The following is a 13817-nucleotide window of genomic DNA, read 5'->3' on the forward strand; positions in this document are numbered from 1 at the left end:
TCTGTCTTCCTGAAGGCGAATTCTGTGTTTTGCACTTCTTGCACATCCTACATCAAAATCGTTTTTGGAAAACAGCTTCTTCCATCTCATCAGCTGGGTCTTGATCCTGTTCTGCCAAACAGGGGACAGGGCCTCGGCACATCGCTGGAACTCTGCCTGTAACTGTCGGCCATTCTTCAAGTCCTTAACTTCTTCAGGGATAATATAGGTGGCGGCACTCACCTGCCCCACCAACATCCGGGGTCCCATCATAATAGGCTGATCAGTCACATTCTTCAATTGGATGGGTACTTTCCTTCCTGTTATGGACAGATCTCTGGTAGGAACCAGCTCAGGGACCATTTCCAGCCCAGCTGCTCTGGCCTGCTCATCCGTCTCCAACACCACAAATGGGCCTGGTTGAGCCCAAGTCAGCTTGATGGTGGCCTTTACATGAGCAACCTCTCCCGGCTATAGTACCCTCTCTTTGGCCTCCAACTTCCACAACCGCCCCACTCCTCCTTTCGGGGCCTTCTTCTCTCTTGCCACTCGCTGACAAGCTTTCAGTAGCTGCAGGTGAATCTTGTTGTTGGTGGACCCATCTTCGTTCAGTACTGAAGATAACAGTCTTCTCCTTAGGTCAGTATTAGTTCCCACCAGTATGGAATTTCGCCCATCCCCGGGTGGTCTGGGGCACACAACAGCCAAAGTGTTGAAAGCTTCTTCTTTTCCGACAGCTGCTGGCCCGAAGGATATCTGGATGGGGATGTAGCCATCACATTGGCATCTAGTGGTTCCAATTCCCCAGATCTCATGTTCTTGCAGCTTGCGGAGTGGAATGTGGCTCAAGTGTTTGTCATAGAAGTGTCAAGTGTCTGTCGTGACTCAAGTGTTTGTTGTAGAAGTCCCGGTATAATAGAGTGACCTCAGCCCCTGTGTCCAGTAAAGCTTTGGTATAAACTCCTTCTACTTGTACTGGTACAGTTGGGGATGGCCCCACTAGCTTTTCTGGGAAACTGGCAGTGGTATCCCGAGTGCGGTTAGGGTTACGGTTCTCCTTCTTCTTGACGTTCTGTGAAGACCTAACAGTAACCCTAGATGGTGTTGCCAGACCACGTTCAATAGGACCAGGCCGACAATCTCTCATAGGGGTGTTCCAGTAGGAACTAACTGTGGCCCTAAGTGGTGTTGCCAGACTGCTTTGAATTGGGCCAGTCTGACATACTTTCTTAGGGGTGTTCTGGTAGGACCTAACCGTGGCCCTAGATAACGGTAAAGCATTGACCCTCTGTGCCTGGCTCCCTGACCCTGGTGCCAGGTTGCTTGACTGTCGGTATGGCCCAGGTGATTGAACCACTCTTCTCTTCTGCGGCCTCGTTCTGGCCCCTCTCTTCCTTTGCTTCCTGGAGCTCTGTTTCTCATCAGGGTTCTCAGTTGGCTCCCTCACTGAGACTCCCCTGAGTTTTCCGCCGGTTTATCTTTCAGTAATGTCCTTAATATCTTCACTAACTCCTCCAACAGTTCAGCATTCACTTCCTTTTGTGGGCACTGGGCCTTGAAGTGTCTTGGATCACCACACTTGTAGCACTTCCGAATGCCTGTCCGTTCAACCTGATGTTTGGCCTGTGCTTCCATCACTTGTAACAAAGCTTGCTGTACCTGTTCTTGGACTTGAGCTCCACTTTCTGGTGACTTGACAGGAGTGACTTTTGGGGTGGATTGCACCACAGGAATCTTAGTGTGTTCCCCCCACTCAGATTTCTCATTGCTCTCTGCCACGCTACCATCCACCTGAACAGATTGTACAGCTATCTTCTCACTCTCCTGAAGTGTCCTTGCTGCGAGTTGAGCCTCCTGATTCTTCTCATCCAGAATGGCCTCCTCTTCTCCCACCAACCCTATCAACTCTGGGTAAGAAGGGGCCTCTCTGGTGCCCTTCAAGAGCAATCGGAGCACGATGGGATGGTTTGGCCTAGCTCCTTGTAGGGTCCGATCCAACCAGACTTTGTCTGCCTCTCGGGAGTCGACACCTTTTTTTAAGATGATCTGGTGCAGGATTTGGTCTATTCGGACGATGTATTCCGACAACTTCTCTCCTCTCAACTGGTGTGTATGCTCAGACTTGTACATCAGATCAGATAGCTTCTCCACCCTTCCATAAATGGCATAGAGGGCCTTGATATAGTCCCTGGCCTCACAATCCGGGTTCCTCCTCTTTAAGCTCCTGATGACATCCGCTGTTGGGCACAGAAGGCTCTCGCTGATTCGCTGTCTTTCCACTGATCCTGACACATTTAATTCCTCTATGGCTTGCATGGCCTGATCCATCCAGCTATCAAATTCTTCTTCCCCATCTGGTCTAGGGATATGACCTGAGAAGGTCGGTAGCTTCCGATATCCCTCATTGGCAGATGTTTTGTGACTCAGTATCAGACTGTCGACTAGGCGACTCATGTCCAGATAGAATGATGCAGGAGGCATCCCGGTTCCTGGTCTTACCACTGTTGTTGCACTGGTGGTATTTGGATTACCAACAGGTGGACTGCCTGAAACAGGGCACCCTGGGGAGTGACCCAGGGAACTTTTCACCCGCCTTCTCCGGCAACTGTACTGGGATCACATGGCCATCCAGGCCTTCTACTAGACTCACCACTCACTTTTGGAACTCTGCCAGGACATCCTCTTTCCACTATAAAAGGGCATAGGTGCAATCTTCAAGTCATGTTTCAGGTCCAAGAGGTAGGACCCCTGTTCTGGGACAGGCTTTCTCATCAACTACCGTACCTCTTTATTGAACCACCAGACTCCTGGTAGCCTCAGAACTGTGGTTTTCTCCAACCGGCTCCCATATTCCTGGCTCCATTCGGTGACAGTAGCTGAGTCCATGACTTCTTCTACTCTGGACGCACCAACTGATATGCTCGGGCACCCCAGATGGGATATCTTGGTGGGAACTCCAAGTGTAGTGATACCCCAGTGAGGGCTGCTGATTGACTCTATACCCCACTGGCTAATAGGGATGAGCCGAACACCACCCGGTTCGGTTCACACCAGAACCTGCGAGTGGACCGAAAATTTGCGCAAACTTTAGAACCCCATTGAAGTCTATGAGACTCAAACGTTCAAAATCAAAAGTGCTAATTTTAAAGGCTAATTTGCATGGTATTGTCCTAAAAAGGGTTTGGGGACCCGGGTCCTGCCCCAGGGGACATGCATCAATGCAAAAAAAGTTTTAAAAACTGCCGTTTTTTTGGGAGCAGTGATTTTAATGATGCTTAAAGTGAAAAAAAAAGTGAAATATTCCTTTAAATATCGCACCTGGGGGGTGTCTATAGTATGCCTGTGAAGTGGCGCGTGTTTCCCGTGCTTAGAACAGTCCCTGCACAAAATGAAATTTTTAAAGGAATAAAAGTCATTTAAAACTGCTTGCGGCTTTAATGTAATGTCGGGTCCCGGCAAGATGAATGAAAATCAGTGAGACAAACGGCATGGGTACCCCCTCCCAGTCCATTACCAGGCCCTTTGGGTCTTATATGGATATTAAGGGGAACCCCGCACCCAAATTAAAAAAAGGAAAGGTGTGGGGCCCCCAAGCCTTATATACTCTGAACAGCAGTATACAGGCGGTGCAAACAAGACAGGGACTGTAGGTTTGTTGTTAAGTAGAATCTGTTTGTAATTTTGAACTGGTACATTTTTAAAGTGTAGCTCCAGCCAAAAAAATCTATTTTAAGCTTTTTGGAAAACATAGGGAAGGGTTATCACCCCTGTAACATTTGTTTTGCTGTCAGAAGATTTCACCTCACGTTCCGTCCCAATGACAAATGTTTTTTTTTAATTTTGGGTTTTTAGTGAAACAAGGATTGGTGATAAAGCATCAGTGAAGAGGAGACATGTTTTTCCCATATTAACTCTTACAGGAGAAAATTTCCCTTCCTAGGGGTAGATTTCATCGCATTTCCTGTTGTCTCCTTCCGTTTGCAAGTAGGAGTTGTTTGAAAGTAGAGGCCTGACCTATATACTCTGCAGAAATTGGGGCCTTAGGTGTTAGTGTTGCCACAACACTCTAATGCCGCGTACACACGGTCGGACTTTTCACCTACAAAAGTCCGACAGCCTGTCCGACATACTTCCGGCGTACCTTCGGCGGACTTGCGGCAGACTTTCTTACGAACGGACTTGCCTACACACGACCACACAAAAGTACGACAGCCTAGTACGCGGTGACGTACACCAAGTCCGACGAGACTATAAAACGGAAGTTCAATAGCCCGTACGACACCCTTTGGGCTCCTTCTGCTAATCTCGTGTTTATCTCGTGTTAGTAGAAGTTTGGTGAGAGACGATTCGCGCTTGTGAGACTCGTATTTTTCAGTTCGTTTTAACTGTTGTTCAGTCTGTGCTTGTGAGGTTTGTATCTGCTTTTCAGTGCGTTTGGTCAGTTGGCATTGAGAAATCTTTGTTTTATTGGCCGCTCGTTCCTGATTTTCAGGTCGTTCTTCACAGGCCTTGCTGTTCTTCAGTGCGTTCTGTTAAGTGCGTTCTGACCAGCCGACCGTTTTGAAACCATGTTACCTGTACGTACTCGTCGTCGAGCTCGTGCATTGTATGTGTTTGGTGCTGTAGTTTATTCTTCAGCCCAAGACCAGTCCATGAACAGGGCGAGGAGGAGTTCATGGACCAAGAATTGGTTGCTTCAGCGTGACCAGTTCTGTCACATGCCTTTGCTCCGTGAGATCCGTGAGAATAATCCTGAGGATTTCAGGAACTTTCTCCGGATGACGGACCCCGTTTTTGACCGTTTGTTGGCTTTGCTGACCCCCTATATCAGCAGGCAGGATACCTGCATGAGGCAAGCCATCACTCCGGAGCAGAGGCTAGTTGCCACGTTGCGGTACTTGGCGACAGGGAGAAGCCTGCAGGACCTTAAGTTCTCGACAGGCATCTCCCCCCAGGCTCTGGGTATCATTATCCCAGAGACCTGTTCTGCCATCATCCAGGTCCTGCAGAAGGACTATATTAAGGTAAGATATTTTTCTTTTATTAGCATCACATGTTCTTTTATGTAATCTTTGATAATGTAATGTATTTCTTGCTTCAAACACTACTTACCATCATTGCAATATAGTGTGAATGTCCCCTTTTTATCCTCACACATGCTGGATTTTTTTCCTGTTATTTTTTGTCATGCATGTATATTTTCCTTCAATAACCTCCCCAGCATGCAGTGATGTGAACATATCCACCTAGTCTACTCATTTTGAATGTATTTTGTTTGAGTGTATTTAGTGTGCTTATAATTAGCAATTAGCTAGATTTCACAACCCCCCCCCCCCAAACTCACTCCAAATAGTGTGCTGCTAATTAGCAATTAGCTAGATTTCACAACCCCCCCCCACCCTCGTAAAAATTTGCTTGAATGTTCTGTGGTGTTGATTTGTCTCAAGCAAATATATGTTGCACTTTGCTAAATGCATGTGCACTCTACAAGTGCATTTGTTCCAGTGCTTTAGTAAATGAGCAGAAGCTCTGCTGATTTCCATCATCAAATCATATGCAAGCCTCAAAGTGTTTTCATTAATTGCCCTTGCATGTGATTGTGTACTCCTTGCAACATGAATGCCTTTTTACATTACCTCATTTACTGTAAGCTGGTTAGCAACTGCACCTGCAGAGTGCGACAACTGCAGTCTTGTAGCCTTTTTAGTCCCTAAATTCCTGCGTGTCCTAAAAGTAATCTTTTTTAGGGATTTCACAACCCCCTAAAATGTAATCAATGTTCCATCAGAGGGGGTGAGCAATCTGATAAGTGTGCCTTTCCATATTAGTTATTCCAGAAGAATTAAATTATTTAATGTTATACTGATGCTGGGGACTAATGTTTTTAATTGTCTAATTTTCTTGCAATGTTAGCTTACAAATTAATTGATTTTGGTTTTCTTGTTTGATTCCCCAGTTTCCTTCAACGCCACAGGAATGGCAGACTGTGGCATCCCATTTTGCCAGCCGTTGGGACTTTCCCAATTGTGGAGGGGCTATAGATGGGAAACATGTCCACATCGTGCCACCACCCCATTCGGGGTCATACTATTTTAATTATAAGGGGTTCCACAGTATTGTTTTAATGGCGGTGGTGTCGGCACACTATGAATTTTTATATGTGGACGTGGGGAAGAATGGCCGGATGTCGGATGGAGGAGTATTTGCCCAGACGGAGTTCTGCCAGCGTCTCCAGAGTGGTGGCCTGGGATTGCCACCTGATGCGGATAACGTGGAAGGACTCCCCTTTGTCTTCATTGCCGATGAAGCCTTCACTCTCAGCAAGCACCTCATGAGGCCATTCCCCCAAAGAACCCTCACCCCGGAGAGGAGGGTTTTTAATTTCCGGCTGGCCAGAGCTAGAAGAGTGGTTGAGAATGCGTTTGGAATTCTGGCCAGCCAGTTCCGCCTGTTTCAAACAGCCATTAATTTGGCGGAATACAAACTTAATTTTATAATTTTATCGTGCTGCATTCTGCACAACTTTTTAAACAAACATTCTCAGAATTATATAGGCACAGTTGGGCCTGAGGCCGGACAAATAGATGCCAACCTTACGGGCCTGGATACTGTCCGTACTGGCTTGGCCCCCCAAAGTGCCCGTCAAGTTAGACAGCAATATGTTAATTATTTTATGGGTAGGGGGGCCATTGCAATGGGCCAGGATATTTAATTTTTTACAATAAAAAAAATATTGATGAAATCTTGCATTATATTTATTGCTTGCCTTTCTTTTGGGCTGTCTCCTAGGTTATGGTCGAGCAGTTGTAGTGCCAACTGTATTTTAATTTTAAATGTCTAAATAAGCTCCATTGCCACTGTAAACAACTTTTTTACAATTATAACCAAACTGATACTGAGCATTGAAATAACAAACCACACATTTATTTAATTCCTATAAGGAGATGTTTTTATTAACCACTTGAGCCCCGGACCATTATGCTGCCTAAGGACCAGAGGTCTTTTTCCAATTTGGCACTGCGTCGCTTTAACTGCTAATTGCGCGGTCATGCAATGCTGTACCCAAACGAAATTTGCGTCCTTTTCTTCCCACAAATAGAGCTTTCTTTTGATGGTATTTGATCACCTCTGCGGTTTTTATTTTTTGCGCTATAAACGGAAAAAGACCGAAAATTTTGAAAAAAAATGATATTTTCTACTTTTTGTTATAAAAAAAATCCAATAAACTCAATTTTAGTCATACATTTAGGCCAAAATGTATTCGGCCACATGTCTTTGGTAAAAAAAATGTCAATAAGCGTATATTTATTGGTTTGCGCAAAAGTTATAGCGTCTACAAACTAGGGTACATTTTCTGGAATTTACACAGCTTTTAGTTTATGACTGCCTATGTCATTTCTTGAGGTGCTAAAATGGCAGGGCAGTACAAAACCCCCCCAAATGACCCCATTTTGGAAAGTAGACACCCCAAGGAAATTGCTGAGAGGCATGTTGAACCCATTGAATATTTATTTTTTTTGTCCCAAGTGATTGAAAAATGACAAAAAAAAAAAAAAATATTTACAAAAAGTCGTCACTAAATGATATATTGCTCACACAGGCCATGGGCCTATGTGGAATTGCACCCCAAAATACATTTAGCTGCTTCTCCTGAGTATGGGGATACCACATGTGTGGGACTTTTTGGGAGCCTAGCCGCGTACGGGGCCCCGAAAACCAATCACCGCCTTCAGGATTTCTAAGGGTGTAAATTTTTGCTTTCACTCTTCACTGCCTATCACAGTTTCGGAGGCCATGGAATGCCCAGGTGGCACAAAACCCCCCAAAATGACCCCATTTTGGAAAGTAGACACCCCAAGCTATTTGCTGAGAGGCATATTGAGTCCATGGAATATTTTATATTTTGACACAAGTTGCGGGAAAGTGACACTTTTTTTTTTTTTTTCATAAAGTTGTCACTAAATGATATATTGCTCACACAGGCCATGGGCATATGTGGAATTGCACCCCAAAATACATTTAGCTGCTTCTCCTGAGTATGGGGATACCACATGTGTGGGACTTTTTGGGAGCCTAGCCGCGTACTGGACCCCGAAAACCAATCACTGCCTTCAGGATTTCTAAGGGTGAAAATTTTTGATTTCACTCTTTACTGCCTATCACAGTTTCGGAGGCCATGGAATGCCCAGGTGGCACAAAACCCCCCCAAATGACCCCATTTTGGAAAGTAGACACCCCAAGCTATTTGCTGAAAGGCATGGTGAGTATTTTGCAGCTCTCATTTGTTTTTGAAAATGAAGAAAGACAAGAAAAAACATTTTTTTTTTTCTTTTTTCAATTTTCAAAACTTTGTGACAAAAAGTGAGGTCTGCAAAATACTCACTATACCTCTCAGCAAATAGCTTGGGGTGTCTACTTTCCAAAATGGGGTCATTTGGGGGGGTTTTGTGCCACCTGGGCTTTCCATGGCCTCCGAAACTGTGATAGGCAGTGAAGAGTGAAATCAAAAATTCACGCCCTTAGAAAGCCTGAAGGCGGTGCTTGGTTTTCGGGGTCCCGTACGCGGCTAGGCTCCCAAAAAGTCTCACACATGTGGTATCCCCGTACTCAGGAGAAGCAGCAGAATGTATTTTGGGGTGTAATTTCACATATTTCCATGGCATGTTTGAGCAATATATCATTTAGTGACAACTTTGTGCAAAAAAAAAAAAAAAAAAAAAAAAATTTGTCTCTTTCCCGCAACTTGTGTCGCAATATAAAATATTCCATGGACTCGACATGCCTCTCAGCAAATAGCTTGGGGTGTCTACTTTCCAAAATGGGGTCATTTGGGGGGGTTTTGAACTGTCCTGGCATTTTATGCACAACATTTAGAAGCTTATGTCACACATCACCCACTCTTCTAACCACTTGAAGACAAAGCCCTTTCTGACACTTATTGTTTACATGAAAAAGTTTTTTTTTTTTGCAAAAAAATTACTTTGAACCCCCAAACATTATATATTTTTTTAAAGCAAATGCCCTACAGATTAAAATGGTGGGTGTTTCATTTTTTTTTTTCACACAGTAATTGCGCAGCGATTTTTCAAACGCATTTTTTGGGGAAAAAACACACTTTTTTTAATTTTAATGCACTAAAACACGCTATATTGCCCAAATGTTTGATGAAATAAAAAAGATGATCTTAGGCCGAGTACATGGATACCAAACATGACATGCTTTAAAATTGCGCACAAACGTGCAGTGGCAACAAAATAAATACATGTTTAAAAGCCTTCAAAAGCCTTTACAGGTTACCACTTTAGATTTACAGAGGAGGTCTACTGGAAAAATTACTGCACTCGATCTGGCCTTCACGGTGATACCTCACATGCATGGTGCAATTGCTGTTTATGTTTGACGACAGACCGCCGCTTGCGTTCGCCTTAGCGCGAGAGCAGGGGGCGACAGGGGTGTTTTTTTTTTTTGTTTTTTTTTTCTTTATTATTTTTTTGCTTTTTTAATCTTACTTTTAAACTGTTCCTTTCATATTTTTTTTTTTAATCATTTTTATTGTTATCTCGGGGAATGTAAATATCCCCTATGATAGCAATAGGTAGTGACAGGTACTCTTTTTTGAAAAAATTGTGGTCTATTAGACCCTAGATCTCTCCTCTGCCCTCAAAGCATCTGACCACTCCAAGATCGGTGTGATAAAATGCTTCCCCAATTTCCCAATGGCGCTATTTACATCCGGCGAAATCTAAGTCATGAAATACTCGTAGCTTCCGGTTTCTTAGGCCATAGAGATGTTTGGAGCCACTCTGGTCTCTGATCAGCTCTATGGTCAGCTGGCTGAATCACCGGCTGCATTCTCAGGTTCCCTGTTGAGACAGGAGAGCCAGAGAAAAACACGGAAGACGGTGGGGGGGGGGCATTCCCTCCCACGGCTTGTAAAAGCAGTCTAGAGGCTAATTAGCCGCTAGGATTGCTTTTACATGAAAGCCGACCGCTGGCTGAAAAGAATGATACCAAGATGATACCTAAACCTGCAGGCATCATTCTGGTATAACCACTCAAAGTCGTGAATGGCGTACCTGAAGACAAAAAAATGGTTAACAATGGTTAACAATAAAGCACAGTAAAGTGTAAATAATTACACACCTGAAAAACAAACATGATAAAACATAATAACAATAACAATAACAATAAAACATTGCAGAATAGAATACAGTAAAAAAGAGCAGAACAATAGAGAGAGAGAATAGAGAGAGAGAGAACAATAAAACAACAACTATTTTTTTTTATTTCATATTTTTTTTTTTTTTTACACTTTTTTTGTAACTAACTTTTATAACGGTAACCGGTTCCAGGTTCGGGTCTCTCAAAATGCGATGGCATCTTGGGAGACCCTGTGAAAGTGTGCCTAGTCTGTGCAATGCTGTACCCTACGCTAATACTCAACTAGTGAATGGTAGCGTTCAAAACATTCACCAATGCAAGACCAGGATTGTCAGGACAGGAGGGACAATAATAGCGGGTGTCACGCCTATATCCGCGCTCTTACTGCAGACACAACATCTTTTTTGGGGGTTCGTTGGGTAGGGGTACTCGGGAGGACATAAAAATGCCTCTCATGCAGCCGACTGCATTTGGTTGGGGATGTGAATGGGGGAAGTACGGGCGCTGCAGAAGCGGTGGGTTCCCAATTAGGATTGGCGAATGCAGCAGGAAGGGCACTATGGGCACGATGGGCCTGTGTTTGTCTTTTTGGTGGCAGCGGGACACTACTTGTGCTTGCCACCTCACCAGCTTCAACTGCACTTATGGGACTCGCCACGTCACCACATGTTACTGCAGTGCTGGTTTGACTACGACCGGGGTGTACTAGTTCCAGTGCCAGTTCACCAAAACGCTACCAAAAAACGTTAGCGATCGCAGGGATCAGGCCTGACTCTGCGAACGCTGCAGTTATGCGTTTAGTGTTTTGTAAGTGTCAGTGATCGATCGATACTGCACTTGGGTGGGCTGGGCTGTGCCGGGCGGAGGGGCAAAACGCAGGTGCTAGCAGGTATCTGGGCTGATCCCGCTAACACTGCGTTTTTGGGAACCCTAAACTGCTGGTGACGCTAGTATAGATCTGATCGGATCAGATATTGATGCGATCAGATACTATACCACTAAGGGAGGTGTACGGTGCGTGCGTGGGTGTTAGCGGTACTGGCGCTAATCTGACGCTGCCTGGGGCTGGTGCTTGCCAGTTCACCAAAACGCTACAAAAAAAACTGTTAGCGATCGCAGGGATCAGGCCTGACTCTGCGAACGCTGCAGTTATGCGTTTAGTGTTTTGTAAGTGTCAGTGATCGATCGATACTGCACTTGGGTGGGCTGGGCTGGGCCGGGCGGAGGGGCAAAACGCAGGTGCTAGCAGGTATCTGGGCTGATTCCGCTAACACTGCGTTTTTGGGAACCCTAAACTGCTGGGGACGCTAGTATAGATCTGATCGGATCAGATATTGATGCGATCAGATACTATACCACTAAGGGAGGCGTATGCTGCGTGCGTGGGTGTTAGCGGTACTGGCGCTAACCTGACGCCTGGGGCTGGTGCTTGCCAGTTCACCAAAATGCTACCAAAAAAACTGTTAGCGATCGCAGGGATCAGGCCTGACTCTGCGAACGCTGCAGTTATGCGTTTAGTGTTTTGTAAGTGACAGTGATCGATCGATACTGCACTTGGGTGGGCTGGGCGGAGGCACAAAACGCAGGTGCTAGCAGGTATCTGGGCTGATCCCGTTAACACTGCGTTTTTGGGAACCCTAAACTGCTGGGGACGCTAGTATAGATCTGATCGGATCAGATATTGATCCGATCAGATACTATACCACTAAGGGAGGCGTATGCTGCATGCGTGGGTGTTAGCGGTACTGGCGCTAATCTGACGCTGCCTGGGGCGACGCATATCACCGCCGGGCGATCAGGGGGCTAAACCTTTATTCGGTAATAAACGGCGGGTGCCCTGACACTATAAAAAATAAACGAACTAACCAGCGTCATCCGTAACGGTTATACGGTGATCAGTGGTGAAAGGGTTAACTAGGGGGCAATCAAGGGGTTAAAACATTTATTAGGTAGTATATGGGGGTCCCTGACGCTATAAAACGCTGACGGCGAACCTAAATATTTACCTCACTAACTAGCGTCACCAGCGACACTAATACAGCGATCAGAAAAATGATCGCTTAGTGACACTGGTGACAGGGGGTGATCAAGGGGTTAAAACTTTATTAGGGGGGGTTAGGGGGGTACCCTAGACCTAAAGGGGGGTAATACTCACTGTCCCAACACTGTAACTGTCACAAACTGACACTATGCAGTAATCAGAAAAAAAAAAAAAAAAAAATAAAAAAAACTGCTGGTGTCAGTTTGTGACAGGGGGGGGGGGGTGATTGGGGGGGGATCGGGGGGCGATCGGGGGGGGGATCGGGGTGTTTTGTGTGCCTGGCATGTTCTACTGTGTGTGTGTGTGTTGTGCACTCACATAGATGTCTTCTCTCCTCGGGCCGGAACGGAAAATACCGACCCGAGGGGAGATGACATCACTTCCTTTGCTGCTGTTTAGCATACAGCAGCAAAGGAGTGTTCTCATTGGCCGGCGGCGATCGCGAGGGGGGGCCCACGAACGGATGGTCTCCCCCTCATCACGGATCGCCGCTGGACAAAAGACGACCGCCTCGGGCACCGGGGGGGGGGTCCGATCGGACCCCCCACCCGCGGAAGGCAAATCACGTACATGTACGTGATTTTGCCTGTCCGTGCCACTTTGCCGACGTACATCGGCGTGAGGCGGTCGTCAAGTGGTTAATGGTTGTTATGCATTCAGTTCTGCATTTAGTATAAAATGTTCATAGACAAAAATATAATGATCTCTTAATAATTTTGCAAAATATAATTATATTTAAATATTTCTCCCTAATCCACAAAAAAATATTTTTGGCTTTTTGATTTTTGCAAACAGGCTTTTTTTTTTTTTGTTTTTAAAAATCAAGTTTTTTATTTTTTTTGGTTTTTTTCAAATCAAGTTTTTTTCTTTTTTTTGGGTTTTTTTAAATCAAGTTTTTTTTTTTTTGGGGGTTTTTGAGAAAATCAAATTTTTTTTTTTTTTTTGTTTTAAAATCAAGTTTTTGTTTTTTTTTTGGTTTTTTTAAAATCAAGTTTAGTATTTTTTTTGGTTTTTTAAAATCAATTTTTTTTTTTTTTTGTTTTTTTTAAAATCAAGTTTAGTATTTTTTTTGGTTTTTTAAAATCAATTTTTTTCTTTTTTTTGGTTTTTTTTAATCAAGTTTTATTTTTTTTTGGGGTTTTTGAGAAAATCAATTTTTTTTTTTTTTTTTAAATCAATTTTTTTTTTTTTTTGTGTTTTTTAAAATCAAGTTTTTTTTTTTTTTTGGTTTTTTTAAAATCAAGTTTTTTTTTTTTTTTTGGTTTTTGAGAAAATCAAGTTTTATTCTTTTGTGGATTTTTTAGGTATTTACGAGAAACAGCCCTCCTTTTTTAAATTGGGTTAAACAGCCATTTCTGTTCAGCCAAAAAAATAAAGAGAAGGCCCAGAATGGGGTCAGCAAAACAGGAAATGAAGGACATGATTGATGTTTTGGGGTTTCAAAAAGGGCATTTAGATTCGACCCAAAACATCAATCATGTCCTTCATTTCCTGCTGCATACGATCCAGCCGATTACGCATTTCATCGATGTCCTTATTCCAGGCCATTATTTGACCAATTAGCCGTTGGGCACTTTCTGAGGTGAAATAGTCACTTCTTGTACCTAAAGTGGAATGAAACCAAAAAATGTATTTA

At 44.1% G+C, this 13817-nt stretch overlaps 1 protein-coding gene across 1 annotated transcript; it reads right to left on the reverse strand.

Moving 5' to 3' along the window:
* Positions 1–1422: 1422 nt before the first annotated feature.
* LOC141109851 (paraneoplastic antigen Ma1 homolog) lies at positions 1423–2460 on the reverse strand. The gene has a single exon (XM_073601108.1). It carries the CDS (start codon positions 2458–2460, stop codon positions 1423–1425), a length of 1038 nt encoding a protein of 345 aa, XP_073457209.1.
* Between the last annotated feature and the right edge of the window lie 11357 nt (positions 2461–13817).

The sequence above is a fragment of the Aquarana catesbeiana genome, linkage group LG10, assembly GCF_042186555.1.
Source record: "Aquarana catesbeiana isolate 2022-GZ linkage group LG10, ASM4218655v1, whole genome shotgun sequence".
Classification (NCBI taxonomy): Eukaryota; Metazoa; Chordata; class Amphibia; order Anura; family Ranidae; genus Aquarana; species Aquarana catesbeiana.